Source organism: Ailuropoda melanoleuca, chromosome 16 (assembly GCF_002007445.2).
Source record: "Ailuropoda melanoleuca isolate Jingjing chromosome 16, ASM200744v2, whole genome shotgun sequence".
Classification (NCBI taxonomy): domain Eukaryota; kingdom Metazoa; phylum Chordata; class Mammalia; order Carnivora; family Ursidae; genus Ailuropoda; species Ailuropoda melanoleuca.
The window spans coordinates 50,619,842-50,641,173 of NC_048233.1; the positions used below are offsets into that span (position 1 = coordinate 50,619,842).

At 49.1% G+C, this 21,332-nt stretch overlaps 1 protein-coding gene across 1 annotated transcript in view; it reads left to right on the forward strand.

Annotated features, from left to right (window-relative positions):
- The window catches only part of OTOG (otogelin), an 87,017-nt gene extending 80,113 nt beyond the window's left edge, over nt 1–6,904 (forward strand). Inside the window, 8 exon segments of the mRNA XM_011232207.2 lie at nt 360–400; nt 1,511–1,586; nt 1,676–1,854; nt 2,589–2,693; nt 2,831–2,950; nt 4,157–4,202; nt 6,539–6,618; nt 6,703–6,904. Of these exon segments, the coding sequence (XP_011230509.2) occupies nt 360–400; nt 1,511–1,586; nt 1,676–1,854; nt 2,589–2,693; nt 2,831–2,950; nt 4,157–4,202; nt 6,539–6,618; nt 6,703–6,903 (848 nt within the window). The 3' untranslated portion in view covers nt 6,904.
- Nucleotides 6,905–21,332: the final 14,428 nt, after the last annotated feature.

The window sequence follows — 21,332 nt, forward strand, 5'->3', positions numbered from 1 at the left end:
CCCACATCTACTCCAGAAAGGGCTCTCAGGAGGATGAGGCAGGAGGAAGCCCAGATGACAAAGGGAACCTATGATTGGTCTGTCTGCCTGCTTAGCCTCATGGAGTGGAGCTTAGAACTGGGACCCATCCCTGCCCCCCACCTGCCCTATGGGGGAGCCACAGCACCCATGCTGGGCAAGGCTGGAGGGAGGCTGAGATTTTGGCTTCCTCCCCTCAACCCCCACCCTGACGGGGCCTGAGGCTGTGCCCAGGAGGGGCTACGAGGGAGGGAGCAGTGTGGGGACCCAGGGAGACTTCTGCCTGGACATCTCCTGGTGGTGAGAGGTGAGATGGGTCCCGGCCCCTTCCTGTTTTTCAGAGTGTGACTGTGACACAATCCCGGTGCCCCGGTGCCACCTGGTATGGAGACCCTGCTTCTCCCCACTCTCTTTGATCTGCCTCCCCCTTTTCTTTCCACTCTGTCCCGTCCCCTGGAGACCCTATTCCTTGCACGTAGTGCAAAGAGCCTTGGATTGCAAGCCAGCATCCTTGTCCTAAGCTCTGCTTTCGGAACACAGTGTCTGCATTTATAAAGCAGGCGGGCTCATGGTTCAGCATTGTGGTGAGCAAGTACAACAGTGATGATGTGGTGGTGGTGGGGACGATGGCGGTGGTGCGGATGATGGCGGTGGTGGGGTTGATGGTGGTGGTGCGGCTGATGGCGGTGGTGCAGCTGATGGCGGTGGTGGGGCTGGTGAAGAAGACGATAATGGTGATGATACTCTCAGCGGCAGTTAATGTTTACTGAGAGCTAACTATATGTCAGGAACGTTCCTAGGCCTTTTATGCATAGTGTCAAATTAATTCTCATGACAGCCCAATGAGGTTGATTCCATGATGAACTCAGTTATACAAACAAGGAAACTAAGGTTAAGGTCATGAAGCTAGTAAATCACAGTCAGGGTTAGAACCCAGGAAATCTGACTCCAGAGGCCATGCCCTTCGCCACCAGGCCACATGGCCCCTGAGGGAAGGGAAAATACTTTTAAGAAATGTCAAGTTATTTTTAAAGGGTTTTTTTCACCATTTTCTGGATTATATATATTCTCACCCCCTCTCCCCCAGCACACATTTCCTCTCATTTCTCCCCCTCCCATCACTCCTCTTCTCCCTTCAACTGGTGAAGGAGGAGGGTAAATAGTATGCGCCATGTAGGGTTCTCGGCTGGCAGCCATGCAGTGGTCTCTGGTTGAGGTGGCCTGTGGATGCTTGGGATGAAAGGAAAGCTCTTGGGCCCTGGGAGAGGACACTGGGGGTGATTCTCAGTGGGGAAGCCACGCTGGGAATTTCTCCCTTGGCTGGGGAGTGACTGAGCTGCCTGGGAGCCAAGGGCCCCCAGCCTGGCCAGCCCCCTCCCCGTCCACCCCAAAGAGGTGACTGACAAAGACAAGGGCCCAGTTGGGAGACTGCTCCCAAGGGTGGGGCTGGGCTTTCGCACCCTGGGATGCTGACTGCCTCTGCCCCACCCAGTGGGAGAAGTCCCAGCTGGACGAGGAGTTCCTGCACAGCGCGGAGAATGTGTGTGGCTGCGCCAGATACGAGTGTGGTGAGTGGGGAAGGGAAGGCTGTGGGTAGAGCCAGGGTGGGCCAACCGGGCTCTCTCGGTGACTGTGGCCATCCCGCGTGCCCTTCCAGTGAAGGCCCCCGTGTGCCTGAGCCGCGAGCTGGGGGTGATGCTGCCAGGCCAGACCGTGGTGGAGCTCTCGGCAGACGGCGTGTGCCATACCTCCCGCTGCACTGACGTGCTCGACCCTCTTACCAGCTTCTACCAAATCAACACCACCTCCGTGCTGTGTGACGTCCGCTGTGAGGCGGTAGGTGGGGGGTGGGGGGGCGGTCAGGGGCTGACCTGGGTGACCCTGGTGCTCCAGGGTCAGAGGAGCCTCAAGCTTTCTAGGCACATCTGAAGAGTAGACCTGGGGGGAGGGGCCCTTCAGAGACCCCTGGGGAAGTGAAGCGCAGGCTGGGTTGGGAGAGGTCACAGCTAGAGGGCAGGTGGGGCCAGGGCAGGTACTGAAGGAGAGAAGGTGTCCTGGGGAGACACCTACTTACGACTGGCACTCTCCTTGTTGCTCCGGTGTGCGCACGTGTGTGTTGCTACCGTTGTTGGGCACTTCTGCATGCCCGCTATAGTGACTGGCTTCTAGGAAAAGCTAACGAGGGTGGGGGGTGGAATTACTCCCATTTGTCAAATGAGAAAACTGAGGTTTAAGGAGGTCCAGTCACTTGTCCAAATTCCCACAGGGACTGGGACTCAAACTGAGGTCAATGTGCAGCCAGAATGAGCATGCTTAATCACCAGCCATGCTGTCTCTGAAAGGGCTGGAAATGCTCTTCGTCCCCGGGGGCTAGGTCTAGGAACAGCTGTGAAGGAGGCTTAAGGAAGATGTAAGGATGAACTTCCTGCCTCAGATGAGAGCCTGGGAGCTCCCTTTCTGCGGGGGGCCTTCTATGGGCTTTGGGCTCAGAGACCTCAGACAGTAGGGAAGGCAGGCGGGTGGAGGTGGGCACATGGCTGAGGCCCTTCTCGTCCTGCCCTGTCCTGCAGAACCAGGAGTACGAGCACCCGCGGGACCTGGCGGCCTGCTGCGGCTCCTGCAGGAACGTGTCCTGCCTCTTCACTTTCCCCAACGGCACCACCTCCCTGTTCTTGGTAGGCAGCCCCGTAGCTACCCCCCCTGGGAAGGCGTGCCAGGGCCCGGGGGGCGGCCAGGGCTCAGGGCGAGGCTGTGTTGGGTCGTGGGCTGCATCTGGCCACGAGTCCCCGTCGGCCCCGTCTGTGCCCTCCAGCCTGGAGCGTCCTGGATCGCAGACTGTGCCCGCCATCACTGCAGCAGCACTCCCCTGGGCGCTGTGCTCGTCCGCTCACCCATCAGCTGCCCCCCGCTCAACGAGACCGAGTGTGCCAAGGTCAGTGCCAGCCTCCCCCCCACCCACAGCATGGCCTGAAGCCAGGGATATCAGCCGTCTTACTGGCGGGGGGGAGGGGGGCTGGGGGGGTCCTGTGTGCAGAGGTGAGGAGGGGTTCCCTGGACCCCTGCCCCCCCAGCTCCACATCTCTCCCTGTAGTCCTACTCTGACCACATCACACCCCACATCCCCCGACCTCACACAGCTGTGCACAGAGGAATGCAAACGTGCACTCACACACACACACACAACACGGGCAGTCGGTCCCTCACACACGCCACACACCGCTCGGGGCCGGTAACACCGCAGCCTACAGGAGCGCACACCAGCACGGTCGCACACCAGGGCACACACAGCTCTCACAGCACGCAGATCCCCAGTCAGTCCTGGGATGGTCTCATGGCACAGCGCTGACCAAGCCAGCACCCAGCAGGGACAGCCGTCACTACACGCTGACCTTGAGGGAAAGGATTTCCGGAGCGTTGGGTCATTGTTGCATTTTTGAAGCTCCTGAGATTACTATTGGACAGTGAAAGATTTCCGATCTTACCTAGAAAACAAATACACATACTCCCAGTCACACTCACCCACTCACAATAGAAAATCACACGTGTACACAACACATATATGCTCATAAATTCACACCCATATACACACACGTATTCACAAAGAACCGTCACATCATTGTTTTATCCATTTCAAAATAGAGGAGGAGGGCTGTAAGGGATAATTGCCCCCATTTTCAAGGTGGGGAAACTAAGTCCAGAAGAAAGGGGTGACTTATTCAGGGCTGAGATAGAGCCCAGGTCACTGACCCAAGTGGGTCAGCCCCTGCACCCCTCCCCTCTCTGACCCTCTGTGCAGGAAGCACTAATGAGAGAACAGGGTGGGGCCTGAGGGAAGCTGCCACTGGAAAGATGGGGGGCCCACACCATATTAGCCAGTCTCCAGTCTTACTGGGGCCACAGGCCACCTTAGTGCCAGTGTCCCGACCAGTCAGGTTAGCCCCTGTGGCTCTCCCATGGCCAGCCCAGGGGCCCCTTCTCCCTCTGGCCAGGGCCTGATGGACGGCAGGGTCTGGCACTCCTCTCCTGGGGCATCATGGGAGAAAAGGAGTCACTCTTGCGCTCTTGCTGCCTCTTGCTGGGATCTTGGCTCTTGGCCTGGGACAGGCTCTCCCACTCACCTCCCCTCCTCTCCCTCCAGGTTGGGGGCTCAGTGGTACCTTCCTTAGAAGGATGCTGCAGGACATGTGAGTGAGCACGGTGGAGGCCCAGGGGTGAAGGGGGACACTGTTCTGGTCGGGGGGACAGGGTATCATGTCAAGGCTCAGAGGGTCGTGTTCCTGGCCTGGCACTTCCTGTGGTGGCTCTTCAGGGATTATTAGATGAAGGGATAACAGCCCTACCACGGGCTTCATGGCACCTGTGGAGATATGCAGATGGGCGGAGACCAAGCACATGTCCCTATTCCAGCAAAAGGCCTCTGCTTGTTGGTGGAGACAGGGGACATCCAGGAGGTCAGTAATTCACCAGCTGCTCTCCCTCCTCATGCCCCTGCCCCTGCCAAGACCCCCAGCAGAGGCCCCCCAGGCGAATTCTCTCTGTGGTCGGGAGCTCCCTGGGTGGGATTCAGGCCCATGGGGTCCCTGACTCAGTCTGAGTGAGAGCTCTGTGCATCTGTCCTCACACCTGGCACTTGGAACCTGCAGCCCCAACCACATACGCATGCCTGTTCCAGTCAGCTTTAGGACCTTAGCCTACATGCCGTCCCTCCCCCAAGGGTCCTCGCACTGTCCTTTGGAGGGATGTAGAATTTGGGACCCTTTTATATCCACCTCACATACTGCAAGAAAGCTGGGCTCAGTGACCCGTTGGCTGACCTCTGACCCACAACTCCTGTTGAATATTCCATGTGCTCCCGTGTGACCTGCGACCCATGTCCCTCTCCCCAGGTTCCCCGGGGACCCTGTTTCCTGTGGTCCCCATTAGCCCCGCCTCTCCTCCACGGGTTAGTGTCCACTGCCGCCCAGGTACTCCTCTCGGAAGCCCACAGAACTGCAGGCGCGCAGCCGCAGTGCTGTTCGCAACAATGTCCCTTCGACTAGGTGGCCCCAGTTCTGGGGGTGGGGGAGGGGCAGGCAGGGCCCCTGCTCCCCGCCTCTTGCAAAGGCCTTTGGGCCAACAGTGCATGCTGGATAGCGAGCCTCATCCCCTGGGCTTGCGTGGGAATGCTTCAGCCGTGCCCGCTCTCCTGGAACCCATCAATGCCCAGTGCTGCCACCGCTTTCCTCCCACTGGTCACTCAGCTGGTCTCGGTCCAGGACCCCAAGGACCATGGCCAGGACTGCCCTTGGGCCTCTTGCTGCCTAGATGCAGAGGGGGAGGGAAAGGTGAACTTAGCGCTGGCCAGGAGCCCTCCAGCTGGTGTGGTGGGAAACCTGCTGTGGTGAGGCCCAGAGGCCAGAATCCCACCCCATTTCTGACGGGCACCCTGGGGTGACGGAGGGAATCCATGCATCAGGCAAATATTTATTGAACATCAATATGCCAGGCCCTGTTTTAGTTCCCATAGACTCGGCGTAAGTAAGGCTTCATCGAGCTGACATTTTAGTGGGGCAGACAGAGTAATAAGTAAAATATATAATAAGATGGATGCATCCGGTTTTATGGGGATTGAAACTTAGACAGTTTGGGGGGCCTCATTAAGAAAAAGCATACAAACTTACAGGTCCCATATCGGGGTGTGAAATTGAGTCTTTATTTAGAAGAAGAAAAGAGCTCACAAGTTGTGGGAGGGGCTGTTTAAAAGAAGGCCCAAAGCTTCCATTTCCCCAGCGAAACTACAGGCGTGTCTCTGACCCAAGGGTGATGGTGCCCTGATAGAAACAAGGCAACGGAGGGGTCAGGGAGGGAACATAGGGTGGAGGGAGGGAGTTGTAGTGCCAGGCGGGTGCAGGAAAGGCCTGGGGAGGAGGTATGTGTGTGTGAGGGCATGAATGGCCCTGGGATGGCTTGTCTGTGGGAGGGGCGGTCCAGGCAGAGGAAGCTGCCTGCTAATCATTTTCCTTCCCTGTGACGACTGTGTGGGGTGGGCAAATCCCTGGCCCTGTCTGATGGATACGGAAACCCAGTGAGCCTGCTGCGCGAGCATCTGCTGGGGACTGGGGTTTCCATACATTCAGGAAATTGCTGGTTCTTTATCCTAGAAACCGTCTCAGAGCGGGAATGCTGAAGCTGGGAGAGAGGCAGGGACAGGGCCAGAGTCACCAGCAGGGGTTAGAGACAGGCACTGGGGCTGGGGCGGGGAGGCAGCCTGCCTGGTCTGCAAATCCTCCTCCTCCCTAGCCCAGAGCCCCAGAGGCCATCCAGACCTCATTTCCTGTCTCCCCTGCCTTCAGCACCTCCCCATCTTTCCAGGGCACTGAGTGAAAGGCTTTCTCTTTGCTGGGGAGGGGCTCTAACGCATGGGCACTAACACCAGTAGAGACACCCTCGAGCATGACACTAACTGCCCCAGTCTGGCCCATTGTGCTGCCCGCTGCAAGCACTTCTCAGCCACAGCTGTCCCCCAACCCTGTCCCCCCAGGTAAAGAGGATGGGCGTTCCTGCAAGAAAGTGACCATCCGTATGACCATCCGAAAGAATGAATGCAGGAGCAACACCCCTGTGAGTGGCGCCCGCCTGGCGGTGGGAGAGGGGGCTTCGCGGGGTGGGCTACACGGTCTGCCCCATGCACCTGCCCGCCTCCAGGTGAACCTAGTGTCCTGCGATGGGAGGTGCCCATCCGCCAGCATCTACAACTACAACATCAACACCTACGCCCGCTTCTGCAAGTGCTGCCGGGAGGTGGGCCTGCAGCGGCGCTCCGTGCAGCTCTTCTGTGCCACCAACGCCACCTGGGTGCCCTACATCGTGCAGGAGCCCACCGACTGTGCCTGCCAGTGGTCCTGAGACCCGGGGGCTGGGGCTAGCTGGACCACCTCTGCCACCCCCACCTCTGCTTCCAGCTGGCCCAGTGTGCCGGGGGATGGGCCGGGGGGGGGGCGCTACAGGGTGGAGAGCTGGTGCGTGCTGAGCATGGAGTGACGGGCAGAGGCACAGGGAGTGGCTAGAAAGGGCCACATCTGCCCATCGTGGCTTCTTCTCTGGCCTCCCGCTCCCGCATACACGGGAAGTACCGCACCTTGAGGGCTCAGGGAACTCGACTCAGTCCTTGGCCGAGGTCCGGAATGGGCCCTAGGCCTGACTCTGGCTGCAGGGGGAGGGGTGAGAGCTTTCCTGAGAAGCCAGGACCAGAGCTAGACCCAAGACCATGTGCAGAGCCAGGATGTGGTGGCCCATTCTTTTTTGGCCCTTTCTACCCTGGGAGAACCACAGACACAGTAAAAGGAAAGGAGGCTTTAACTGCAACACACAGGCCTGGGTGGAGCGGTGCAGGAGGACTTCCCAGAAGCAAAGAGTGTGAGTTCCCAGGCCCGGGTCCTCTCACTAATGTCTGGGAGGTCAGGCCCGAGCGGGGGGGGCAGTGGGCTCAGCAACCTTCGAGTCCCCTGGAGACCCAAGAGGGATGCCCTGGTATTCTGTCGTTGACCTTGCAATTCAGGAAAGGATTTACAAGAACAGACCCATGCCTGCTCCCTACGCGCCCCCACTCCAGGCTTCCTGGCAGGTGAGCTGGCTCTTGTGAGGTGGTGGCAGGAGCCCTCAAGGGCCCATGATACCTTCAGCCTGGAAGGGCAGTGCCTGGCTTTGCAGTGTGCCTCTTCTCCAAGGACATAATAGAAATTGGTCTCTGGAGGGGCCTGAGTGTAAGTTTCGTGGCTCAGCGAATTCCTAGCTCTCTGCCTCGTGGGACAGTTTAGCAGGAGAGCATCTGTCAGTGGAAAATGCAGGCCCTCTACATGTGCAACTGGTCTCCCAGCTTTTGTCAGGGCCTTGTCTCTGAACCAGAGTGTCCTTCTTAAAGCCAGGGCTAAGGTCCCCTTCACACCAGGCTCTGTAAGTCAGCTCCCCATACCACTTTGTGCTGCTGGTCCAAAGGGCATGGCCATGAGGTTCACGCCCCAACACTACCCTACATCTGGGGAGGTGTGGCTGCCCTAGTGTCCCTAGGGTTGGGGTGAGAGGCCTGTGCCAGGCGGCCCCCAGCTGTTCCTGCAGCCTCTTTGTTCTTGTGTCTATACTCTGGTTCTGTATCTAATAAACCATGGAAAGACACCGGGCCTCTGAGCATCTCTGAGGGTGTCAGGTCTGCTTTGAATCTGAAGGAATTTCAGCTGTGAAGAGCAGACCTTGTTTTATGGCCCCCGAAGGTCACTCCAACTTCTCCTGCCCCACCTGTGCCCAACACTGTGCCCCCACCGCCAGTGCCTGCCCCCATCTTGTTGGAACTGAGCTGACAGGAGACTGGCTCCCAAGGGAAGGGGTGGGAGGAAGGACGAGGACAAGGGGAGCTAGCGCCCCAGTGGGGGGACCTCAGTTTGGACCAGCGGCCAGATCACTGTTCTTCTTCTCCTACCTGTCACTGATGACCCAGCTTTGCTGACTTGGCCTTCCTGGGCTCCAGCTGGCAACAGCAGCTCCCCCGTGCCTGCCCCAACCCCACCATGTACTCCTGGGGGGCCTCGCTTCTGGTGATCACACCCATCACTAAAATCGCGTATTCCTGCCTTTTCATCCGTCCTCACGGGCCCTTCCAGCCAGGCATCCCCTCCTGCCTGTTCCTCCTGGAAGCAACCTCCCACCCCAACTCTTTGGCCAAACATCCCAGTCCTGTTCCCCCAGCTTCCTCCTGGGAAACCAACTCCTTTAGACTCAGACACTGCAGTGAAAGATTAACAAGAAGCAAATCGTCGCTCAGCATGATACCCTGCTCTGCACTGTGGAGAAGACAGGAGACAGAGAGGAATTTAAACCTTGATCAATGTTGCCCCATTGCCCTCAAAAAGCCAGTACCAGCAGTGTGGATATCAGTGTTCATTAAAACAATTTGGACATGGTGATTCACATCAAAAATACCTCTACCCTTTAATGAAACTCTCAGATTTCTAGGCAGCTGTGATAGGCTGAAGGATGGTCTTCCACATATTTGTGCCGGGAGCCTCTGGGTATGTGACTTGACATAGTAAAAAGGACTCTGCAGGTTTAAATAGACTCGTGATGTGGGAGGTGAGCCTGGATTATCCAGGTGGGCCCAGTGTAATCTCAGGAGTCCTCATAAGATGTAGGCAGGAGGGTCAAAGTCAGAGGAGGTGGGATGACAGATGCTGAGGTTGAAACAATGCACTTTGAAGTTGGAGGAAGGGGCCACTGGCCAAAGAATGCGGGTGACCTCTAGAAGCTGGGAGAGGCAAGGAATGGATTCTCCCCTGGAGCTTCCAGTAAGAACACAGGACTGCCCGCGCCTTGATTTTTACCCAGTGAAATTGATTTAAGACTTCTGACCTCTGGAAGTCTAAAAGAATAAATTTGTGTTACTTGAAGCCATTAAGTTTGTGGTCATTTGTTACAGCAGCTATAGAAAACTCATACAGCATCTAAAGAAGTAATTCATACAAGGAGGCAGGTGCCCGATTGTTTATTATAGCATTGTCTGAGGTTTTTTTTTAAAAAAAAAAACCCAACTCTACATGCCTATGGATAGGGAATGATTAGATCACCCAGTACAGCCACGCCATTGAAGATTATAGAGCTGTTTAATATACTGACACAATGGGCTCTCCAGATGTCAAACAAAGAAAGAAAATTGTGTGTCAATTCCCACAGAATGACCCACTTCATTTATGCACCTATGCAGGAACACACACACACACACAAACACACACACCAGTCCCATTCCCTTGGAGGGTTTTCAAGACTGAGGAAGGCCCTTCCTGGCTATTTGGGCCAGTTGGTTCCATGGCAACATTGGTCCCAGAGCATCCCGTTTGGTTCTGAGGGTCCCAAAGACTGTCACTGTGCATGGGAGGATGAAACGATCACCTCAGAATAGACTCAAGGCTCAAGGGGTATCCGTGGCATCTCCCCCATCCCCACTCTCTTCCTATAATTTACAGCTTGAGGGAACGCCCCCAGGTCACACACCAGACAGGTAAGGAAACAGAAACCCAGGACCCAGCCCCTCTGAGAGCTGGTAGCTGAACTGGGCGGCTGCCCAGCCTGCGGCCCCCTGTGACATCTTTGCAAACACGAGGGGTTTTGAGCCCCAGAACCATCCCATTTTCCGTGCTTCGGGCTCAAGTTCCCGCCCCGATTTTCTGGGCTTAATCTTCTTCCTGTGGAAATCAATAAGGACATTGTGATGGAATGATTCACGTTCAAGGTCAGGCCAGAGCAAATTGGAGGCGACATGCTGATTTTACCGCCCTCATGGAGTAGAGAGCCAATCCAGCCCACAGACCCCTTAACCCTTTCCTCACCACTCCCAACAGCTGGGTCAGCACCCTTCCAGCTCCAGCCTCCTCCCCCAGGCCCAGGGCCCCAGTGCCCCTTCGCCCTGGCCTGGCCCTGCCTTTTACATCTCTCCAAGGCTCTGACCATGGCCTTGGAGTCTCACAGGGCTCCTGGTAATTTGGGGAAGGCAGATGGCAATCACAGCCCTGAACCAAACAGGAGCAACTTCAAGTTGAAGGTCAGATGCCACTTGTATAAGTTCATGGCCAGATCCTGCCCCAGGAAATCCCCCTCCCTGAAGCAAAGCTTTCCCCAATTCCAACCCTCTTTTCAGAGCTCTAGGTCCCCCCCTCCCTGCTGTCCTGGGCTGTCCCACCTGGTGGAGGAGAAAGAGGACTAAGTTTCTTATTTTTTTAATGCACAGCAAGTCAAATCCTTTCTGTGGCTCAAACATGGTAGAGGTTTATGTCTCCCTTCTATAAAAAAAACAAAACCAAGCACAGGTGTTTCTGAGTAGCTGGAACCTTGCATCCAAAATGATTCAGAGACTGTGGCTCCTGTCTTGAGGGACTACCGTCTTCGGCCCAAGCCTTGCAAAGGCGCCATGCTCACCTGCACCAAGCCAGCCCCAGGGGTGCCCAGAGCACGCACTGGAGGTTGGGGAAGCAGGAAGGCAAGGGGCTTGCTCTCGTCCACTCACATCCCCGTGGCTAGAACCTGTGTATGTGGCCACGACTAACTGCAAGGGAGGCTGGGAGATGTAGTCCAGCTGGGTGCCCAGGAAGAAGAGGACCTGGGTCTGGAGGATGTCTTCTCAGTGAGGAGGTGGAGATAGTGGGGATACCTCTGAGGAGTCTGGCTGAGTAGGACGGAAGAGAAATAGGGCACGCGGTCAAGGGAAGATTTATTTGTTTGATGGTTTGGGGAAGGCAGTGACTTGACCATACATCCTGGAATGAGCCAGTGGAAAGAGAAGGGTTTTGCTGGGGGCAGAGATCAGGGTCTCGGAGGGCCCTTGGCTGGCACGAGGAGGAACAGGGACAGATAAAGTCACCTCTGGCTGGGTGGACCCTGCCTTAGATCTTTATTCAGCCTGGGTCCCCAGTGTCAAACCAGGGCACTGAAAACTGAGTATGAACATGCCTTTAAGCATAAAAGTGAGGAGCCCGGGCAGCAAGAAGTTAAAGAGGAGAAGGGTGGGCAGATCCGGGGAGCCAGGTGCCCCCAACATACTGTGGCAGTGCCAGTTAATCCCTTGCGGCAGGCAGGAGGCCTGCACAGCTGTCTCTCCCAAGCTGGAACTGCACACCCACCCGGCACTTTGCCCAGAGGCCCTGGCAGCCCAGGGTGGAAGGAAGGGGATGAGATAGGTGGGCAACATGGTGGGTAATGGTCCAGCCCCTGCACGTTTGGAGAACTTGGTCCCCAGAGCAGAGCCATTCTGCAGGCTTGCAACTCAGCGCCCACTCGCCGTGAGAACTGACCTCCCTCTGGGCCAGCGTCCTTTCCAGCCAGCGAAAGCCAGAGTGTGTCCCTGTCCCCCCGCCCCCATCCATTTCTGCAACTGCGCCTTTGTCTCATCTGGAATGCCCTTTTCCTCCCTCTCTTTGGGCAACTCCTGCCTAGTCTACAGACCAGTCTTGAGCTACAAATCTCCGCTCACAGGCTCCTTGTCTTTGGTCACTAGCCCCCCATGGCTCTGGGTTCTTCCTGTCTGGGGTGTCACATGCCAGCGCAGCTCGATGCTCTGCTCAGGGCAGGGGGACACAGGCCCAGCTTTCGCACTCATTTGTTCTTCACCCACGTTTCAATCACAACAGAGGAGAAAGCTAATGCTCAGAGAGGTTGAGCAGCTGCACAGCTGGAGAGTGGGGGAATCAGGACGTGAGCCCATACTTGTCTCATTCCAGAGTCCACACTCCTACTTTCCTTCTCACTGGGAAAAGCATGAAGTGGACTGCTGGGTGCCCAATAGCTACCATTCCAGGACCCTTCCTCCCAGAAGCCAAGGAGGATGGTGGAAAGAATATTCTAGTCTCTCTTTGGCCAGTTACCGGTTATAGGATGTTGGCAAATGTCAAGCCTCCATCCCCCATCGTGAGGAGGGATGACAGGTTCTATGTGCGAGGGTTGGCATGAGTGTCACGTGAGATCATGGATGGGAACAGGCCGGACAACTGCAGGGTTTGCCACCCTGTGAGAAGTTGCCTGGCTGAGCCAGGAGCTCCCCGCCCGAACACAGCGCGGAGCAGGAGAAAGGCTGGAGCACAGGGGCCCACCAGGCCCCCAGCCCCCCTTCCCGCAGGAGCTCTCGGGCTCATGATTGAGCCTTTGACCGAGCTGCACCCCGCCAGCTGCGCACCCTGCCCCTGTCCCGCCTGAGCTAAGGCACTGTTTGCAGATGGTTGGGGCTGAGGGAGTAGCGTGCTCTGGGGGAAGAGCCTGGATGACGGGGTCCAGCTCTGTCTCTGAGTGGCTATGTGATTGATCCTCGCCACATCTCAGCTTCCTCATCCCTATAAACATTCTCACCATCACTTTGCCAGACTCTCATTTCCAGTTTAGGGATGAATCTGGCAAAGTGATGGTGAGAATGTTTACAGACAAGCCCCTGGCCTATCATAGGCATTTAATGAAAGAAGCTGTTGTTGCTACTACGGATAGAACCTTAAAGGTCATCTTCAAACTCCACATCTCCAGGAGCAGACACTGACCTGAGAGACAGTGACTTACCCAAGGTCTCACTGCAAAGTGAGCAATGGCAGAGCCAACACCAGACTCCAAACCCAGTGCTCCTTCCATTGCATCCTCCAGGGAGCTTCCTCCGACTTCCAACCCATGCAGGGTCTCCTTGCTCTGACCTCACAGCCACATTGCCTGAGTTACCCACTGGGCCTTCCAAGAGTTCTGTCTCATTCTAAGACAGGAGCCTCTTGCTCCTGCCCTAGCCTCCCCAACAGTAGCTATTACAAGGTTGGGTCCTCTGCAAGGTGTTCAGACCCAGCCAGGGATGTTCCTGGGGTTCTGGGAATGTTCCATGGATGGATTCCCAGGATGGAGGGGAGACAGAAGTAAGAGAGGGAAGGGTTAAAGTGAGGCAGCTGGAGAGGGCAGCCTGCAGACGGCCCAGCCCAGCACTGGGAGGCCTGCACCACTCCATTCCTTTGCAGATCAGTTACACCCAGCTGTCTCCCTCCCCACCGCCAGTGCCCCTCGGATTAGGCGGGAAAGGATCCCCGGCCTGCAGCCTGCACACGGCCCGTGGGGAGCAGCGCCTGCAGCCCACGCCTCCACGACAGCTGCTGAGTGTCAGGCGAGAACATAGATCAGCAGGGTCCTGGTAGAGGTGCCCCAGCCCAGGCCCTGCCCCCAGCATGTACAGGAGGGGCCGCCCGATGAGAAAGGGGGTCTGTAAGGGATTTGGGAGGTACAGGGAAGGGACTGCTCCCAAAAATACCTTCTCTGTCCATATGTCACTGGGCCTCAAATTCTACCATTAGACATCTTGGAAACGTCAGGTCTTTCAAAGACATCAATTAAAAACCACACTTCCCGGAACAGCCGGCATTCTTATGTACTGCCTGATGAGACTGTCTTGGTAAAAATCTACCCGAATTTTATTTCACCTTTACAAAGTATATATGAAGTCCCTCAAAAATGTCTATTCCTTAGGGTGCCTGGCTGGCTCAGTCGGTGGAGCATCGATCTCTTGGTCTCATGTCTTGATCTCAGGGTTGTGAGTTCAAGCCCCACATTGGGCATGGAGCCTTCTTTAAAAAAATGTCTCTTCCTTTGTCTCAGTCGTTCCACTGAGAACTTTAATTTAAATGAATTTAACGTAATTAGCTGAAAATATGGAAAAAAATGCTGTGGCCTATAGCGGCTCCTGGGGGGCTCAGTTGGTTAAGCATCTGCCTTCAGCTCAGGTCATGATCCCAGGGTCCTGGGATTGAGCTCCGCATCGAGGCCCACATCAAGCCCCACATCGGGCTCCCTGCTCAGTGGGAAGTACGCTTCTCCCTCTTCCTCTGCTCCTCCTCTTGCGCTCTCTCTCTCTCAAATAAATAAGTAAATAAAATCTTTTAAAAAATGTTGTGGGCTATAGTTTCAAGATAAAAAGACTAATATCATAAAAACTCTCAAAATACTCAGAAAAACCATATGATATGACAAAGAAAATTTAAAACTAGAAAATATCTGTACCTATAATGAAAAACATGAAATAGTTCCATCAGTTGGCCAGATATATGAAATTTCTGGAAACTATGAAGCAAATGGGAGATAGCACAGTATACAGGTTGGACAGACTTTCTGGGTCCTAATCCTGGTTACTTGACTCAGCAGTTCTGTGACCTTGGCAAGTTACTGAACATCTCTGAATTTCGGTTTCCTCACCTGTGAAATTAGAATAATAATTATAATAGTGGTGAGAATCATGTAACGATTAGAAGAGGTCATGTGTGGGAACATCCTTGTGACCCCACAATCAGAGGAACCAGCATCACCCAGTGAATGAATGGCTATGGTGTGTCTCCCCCAGTCACCCCCCTACACAGCTGCTGAGAAACCCCAACTATACCAATTCAGATCAATGTAGACCTTTATTATAAATATTATCAGTCAATTAAAACTCACTAGCTATTTGAAAATGATGGACTACCCCAAAATGATACCCAAGCTGAGATGGTGGTGGAAATTTCCATCAATGAAATACCATCAATCCAAGAAACAGGAAGGACAGGAACAGTATTCTAATTAACATCACCAGGATGATTTGTGAGGGTATTTAAGTACCTATAAAATAGGAGACTAATATATAAAAACACAACTAGAAAACAAGACTTTTGTTTTGACCTTACAACATGATCTTACAACAGAGTACCCTGCAATTACACACCTACAATGCAATTGTAAACAATTCGAAAATTGGACAAAATACGTGAAATCCGTGTTTTCATACCTTGAACAATGGGCAATGCAGGGCTAGGATCCCTATGAGGAAAGAAAATAAATGCAATGAGTCTTGCTAGAAAGCTCCAACTCTCTGCCTACAGGCATTTTCTGGAACAAGGTAAAGAGATGGGGAAGCCCCAGCAGAGGGTGGTGGTCTCATTGAGTCGAAGACACAGAGATCACAGCAGGAAGTCTGAGGTAACTGGAATTTGTGTGGCAGAGTATCAGAGTAGAGGGAGTTATGTAGGGAAAGAGCTCCAGAAATCTGCATAGATTGTTTGTTGCTGAATACTAAGGTACACATGTGTAGGGCAGAAATCTATAAGGCTAGGCAAAGAACTATTGACCAATTGTAAACTGAGCAATTCCCAGAGCTTATGCAAGGATAAGAGACATTCAAGTTCTTACCAGCCACAGTGGAGAGACTTCACTGAATGTGCAGGGCATTTAATTGAGCCTCCAGAAAGGGTCATGCCTTACAAATAGGATTAAACTAGCCCAGAGTAAATCCTACACCAAACCTACCCTAACTAGGTTTTGAAACAAGTTTGAAATTGACCATGTTGATATGCAAATAACTTAACTGTAAGACCTAACCCTAAATATTCTCTAGAAGAAAAAAAATCCAGATGCTTAACAATGTAATAATAATGTTCAGAGCCAAATAAAAAAAATTACTAGACATGCAAGGAACCTGGCAACTGTGACTTAAAACAAGGAGAAAAATCAGCCAATAGAAACAGACATAGAAATGACAAAGATGATATTAGCAGTCAAGGGCTTCAAAATAGCTATTACAAATATGCCCAAGAATGTAGAGAAAAATATCAAGATAATGAGAAAAGAAATGGGAGATATTTTAAAGAAGAAAATGGAATCTCTAGAGATGAAAACATGAAATTTTAAATGAAAATAGGATGAACAGATTAGAGACTACAGAAGAAAACATCAATGTACTTGAAGACATAAGCAAAACTATCCAAAAGGAATTAGAAAGTGAAAAAGAGGCTGAAAAAATAAATAGAGCCTCAGGGTCCTATAAAATAATATGAAGAGATGTAAAATCCATGTAATTTAAGGACCAGAAGGAGAGAAGGAAAAGAAAGAAGTATCTTAAGAAATAATGGCTGAATCCAGAATATATAGAGAATTCTTCAACTCAACAACAAAGAAATAAACAACATACTTTTTAAAAGGGCAAGTAACCCAGGCATTTCTCCAAAGAAGATACACAAGTGGCCAATAACCACAAGAAAAAAATGCATGAATCACTAATTATTAGGGAAAAAAATCAAAAGTACAATGAGACATACTTCACACTCACTAGGATGGCTATTATTTAAAAAAAAAAAAAGGAAACAAGTGTTGGTGAAGATGTAGAAAAACCTGAACCTTTGTGCACTGCTGGTGGGCATGTAAAATGATACAAACACCATGGGAAAAAATATGACAGTTTCTTAAAAATTAAAAATAGAATTACCATATGATTTAGAAATTCTATTTCTGGATATATATTCCAAAGATTTGAAAGCAGGGACATAAACAGATAGTTGTACACCCATGTTTATAGGAGCATTATTTACAATAACGAAAATGCAGGAGCAACCCAAGTGTCCACTGATGGATGAATGGATAAATGATGTTTTGCACACAATGGAATATTATTCAGCCTTAAAAAGGAGGAAAATTCTAATACATGTTGCCATGTGAATGAACCTTAAAGATATAAGGCTAAGTGAAATAATCCAATCATAAAAAGGATAAAAAAATACTGTATGATTCCACTTAAATGAGATACTTAGAGTAGCTTAGCCTCGTGGTCAGTCAATGAATTGCATAGAGGTTATGCTTAAACATGTCGAAACATACAGGGCTCCATACTCTATCAATCTGTAAGTGGGTTGATGAGTGCACTCAAATTTGCAGTCATGGTACTGACATAAGGATAACATATAGATCAGTGGAATAAAATTGAAATCTCAGAAATAAGTCCATACATTTATGGTCGCTTAATTTTTGGCAAGGATGCCAAGACAATTCAATGGGAATAGAATAGTTTTAAACAGATGGTGCTGGGATAAGTAGATATCTATATGCAAAACAATGAAGCTGGACCTATGCTTACACCATACACAAAAATTAACTCCAAATGGATTACAGACCTAAATGTAAGAGGTAAAACAAGAAAACTCTCAGAAGAAAACACAGGGGGGCACCTGGCTGGCTCAGTCAGTTAAACATCTGCCTTTGGCTCAGTTTATGATCCCAGAGTCCTGGGATCAAGGCCTGCATCGGGCTCCCTGCTCCACAGGGGAGCCTGCTTCTCCCTCTCCCTCTGCCTGCTGCTCCCAGTGCTTGTGCTCTCTCCCTGTTTTAAATAAATAAATAAAATCTTGAAGAAGAAGAAGAAAATGAAAATAATACAGGAGTAAATTTCCATGACCTTAGGTTAAATAAAGCCTTCTCTGATATGATATCAAGCACTCAAGTGATGAAAAAAAAATAGATACTTTGAACTTCATCAAAATGAAAACTTTTATGTTTCAAAGGGTAACATGCAAAAAGTAAAAAGACAACTCACAGATCGGGAAAAAATATTTGCAAGTCTAATGTCTAATAAGAGACTTGTATCCATAATATATAAAGAACTCTTACAAATCAATAGTAAACAACAACAACAACAACTAAACCCAAACAATCCAGTTTTTTAAATGGACAAAGGATCTGAATAGATATTTCTCCAAAGAAGATGTACAAATGTTCAATAAGCACATTTAAAACATGATCAAAATCATTAGTCATTAGGGAAATGCGAATAAAATATTCAATGAGATAACACTTTTACATCCACTGGAATGGGTATAATCAAAAAGCCAGATAATAACAAGTGTTGGAGAGAATGTGGACAAATTGAAACCCTCATACACTGCTGATGGGAATATAAAACAATACAACTCTTTTGGAAAACAGCCTAATAGTTTCTCAAAATATTAATCACAGGGTTTCCATATAACTCAGCAATTCCACTCCTAGGTATAAACACAAGGGAACTAAAAATATGTTTCATTCAAAAAATGTACACCAGAAAGTCAGCAATGATATAGATCATTTGAACAACACTGTCAACAAATTTGACCTAAATTTTATATATATATATATATATATAATCACTCCACTTAGTAACAAAATGAACATTTTCAAGCTCAAATGGGCCAGTCCCCAGAATAGTTTATATGTTATGTTATTAAATGAGTCTCAATAAATTTAAAAGGAATGTAATCATAGAAGATGTGTTCCCCAATCACCATGGAATTAAGTCAGAAATCAACCAAAGAAAGAAATCTAGGAAATCTCCAAATATTTGGAAATTAAACAACATACTTCTACATAAACTATAGAAAAATCTCAAGTGAAATTGGAAATACCTTGAACTGAATGAAAATAAAAACAAAGCATATTAAAAATTATGAGATGCAGATGAAGTCCTTAAAAGAAAATGTATAGTTTTAAATGCATATTCAACAGGAAGAAAGTTTCAAAATCAATAAACTTAAGTTTTCACCTCAGGATGTCATAAAATAAAGGCTGAATCAAACTCTAAGTAAGCAGAAGGATGTTAATAATAAAAATCAGAGCAGAAACCAATGAAAAAGAAAAAATAGTAGCAAAGATAAATAAAACCAGACAATAATTCTTTGACGAGATCAAAAAAATTGATAAACTTTTAGCCAGACTGACCAACAATAGGAGAAAAAACACAAATTACTAAAATCAGGAATGAATGAAAGCAAGGACATCACAAAGATCCTACAGAATTATAAGGGAGTTTTATGAATAAGTTCATGCCAACAACTTAGGCAAATGAAGCGAAAAAATTCTGAGGAAGTATAAAATACCAAAACTGACTGAAGAATAGAAAATATGCAAAGACATATATCAAGTAAAAACTGAGCTCATAATTAAAATTCATCCCACAAAGGAAGCCCTAGGGCCCAGATGCCTTCATTCATGAATTCTACCAAACATTTAAGGAATAAATCCTACACAAACTCCAGAAAAGAGAGAAATATGGAACATTCTCAATTTATTTTATAAAGCAGGTATCACACTGATACCACAGCCAGACAAAGACACAACAAGAGAGACCAAATCAACATTCTAGCAACATGTAAAAAGGAATGGATACTCTGACCAAGTGGGCTTTATCCCAGGAATGCAAGGTTGGTTTAACAACCAAAAATCAGGGGCGCCTGTGTGGCTCAGTCGTTGGGTGTCTGCCTTCGGCTCAGGGCGTGATCCTCGTGTTATGGGATCGAGCCCCACATCAGGCTCCTCTGCTGGAAGCCTGCTTCTTCCTCTCCCACTCCCCCTGCTTGTGTTCCCTCTCTCACTGGCTGTCTCTATCTCTGTCAAATAAATAAATAAAATCTTAAAAAAAAATTTACAACTAATATAGACTTAATGACCAAAGACTTAATGTTTTCCCACTAAGATTGCAAACTTAGTAGGATTTCTGGCCTTACCTTTTCTATGAAATCATGTTTCAAAGATTCTACCAGTGCAATAAAGTAAGTAAAAGAAATTAAAGTCATACAGAGTGGAAAGGCACGAGTAAAACTGTCTTCATTCACATATTCATGATTGTGTATAAAATCCTAAGGAAACTACAAGTAGGCTACTCTAACTACTAAGCAAGGCAATACAATACAGATTAAATATACACAAATCAAATGCATTTCTGTATTATAGTAGCAATCTGAAAAGGAAACTATTAAAAGAATGCTCACAATAATAGGATAAAAAAGAATCAAATGAAATACATTGGAATACATTTAACAAACATGCAAAACCTATATACTGGAAACTAAAAAATATCACAGCAAGAATTTAAAAATGTGAATTAATAAAGAGATATGCCCTCTTCATGGATTGGAAGACTCAAAATTGTTAAGATGGCAATTTCCCCTTAATTAATCCATATATTCACTGAAATCCTCATCAAAATTTCAGCAAGCTTGTTTTGTAGAAAGTAGCAAACTGGTCCTAAAATGTATACAGAAACGTAAAGGACCTAGAATAGACAAAACAATCTGGAAAAACACAAAGCTGGAGAACTTACACTACCTTTATTCATAACTTACTGTAAAGCTATAGTAATCAAGACAATGTGGTATGGTCCCAAGGATATATATATAGAGATTACAATAGGGAGTCCAGAGATATACCCACACAATAGTAAGAAGAAAAAAAACCCAATAAGAACAGAAGCAAAATTTGAGCTGACACTTCACCAAATAAGATATATGATGGCAAATAAGTATATAAAAAGATTCCCAACATCATTAGGTATTAGGAAAATCTAAATTAAAACCATAATAAGATAACACTATTATACCCTCTAGAATGTCTACATACTAAATGACTGACCCATCAAGTTTTGAGAATGTAGATAAATGGGATCCTTATACATTGCTGGTAAGAATGTAAAACAGTACAGTCACTATAGAAATCAGTGTGAGTTACTTAAAAAGTTAAATATACACTTTCTATAGGACCCAGAAAGTCTATCCTTAGGTAGACACACAAGGGAAATGAAAATTTGTGTCCCCTAAAGACTGTATACAAAAGTGCATAATAGCATTATGCGTAATGGCTCCAAACTTGAAATAACACAAATGTTCATCAACAGATGAATTAATAAACTAAATATGGTATGCATATATAATGGACTGCTGCCCAAGAATAAGAAAAGAAGTGAACTATTGATACATACAAAAATATGGATGAACCTCAAAAAAATGTGCAAAGTATGAAATGCCAAATCCATAAAATTATATATTGTATGATTCCATTTATATGAAATTTCTAGAAAAGCCAAAAATGTAGGGATAGAAATCAGATCAGTGGTTAACCATGCTTGGAATGGGAGTGGGGTTGACTGTAAATACACAGGAGGGATCTTTTAAGGTAGTGAAATGATTTTAAAACTGATTGTATGAATGATTGCATAACTGTGTAAGCTTAATAAAATTCAT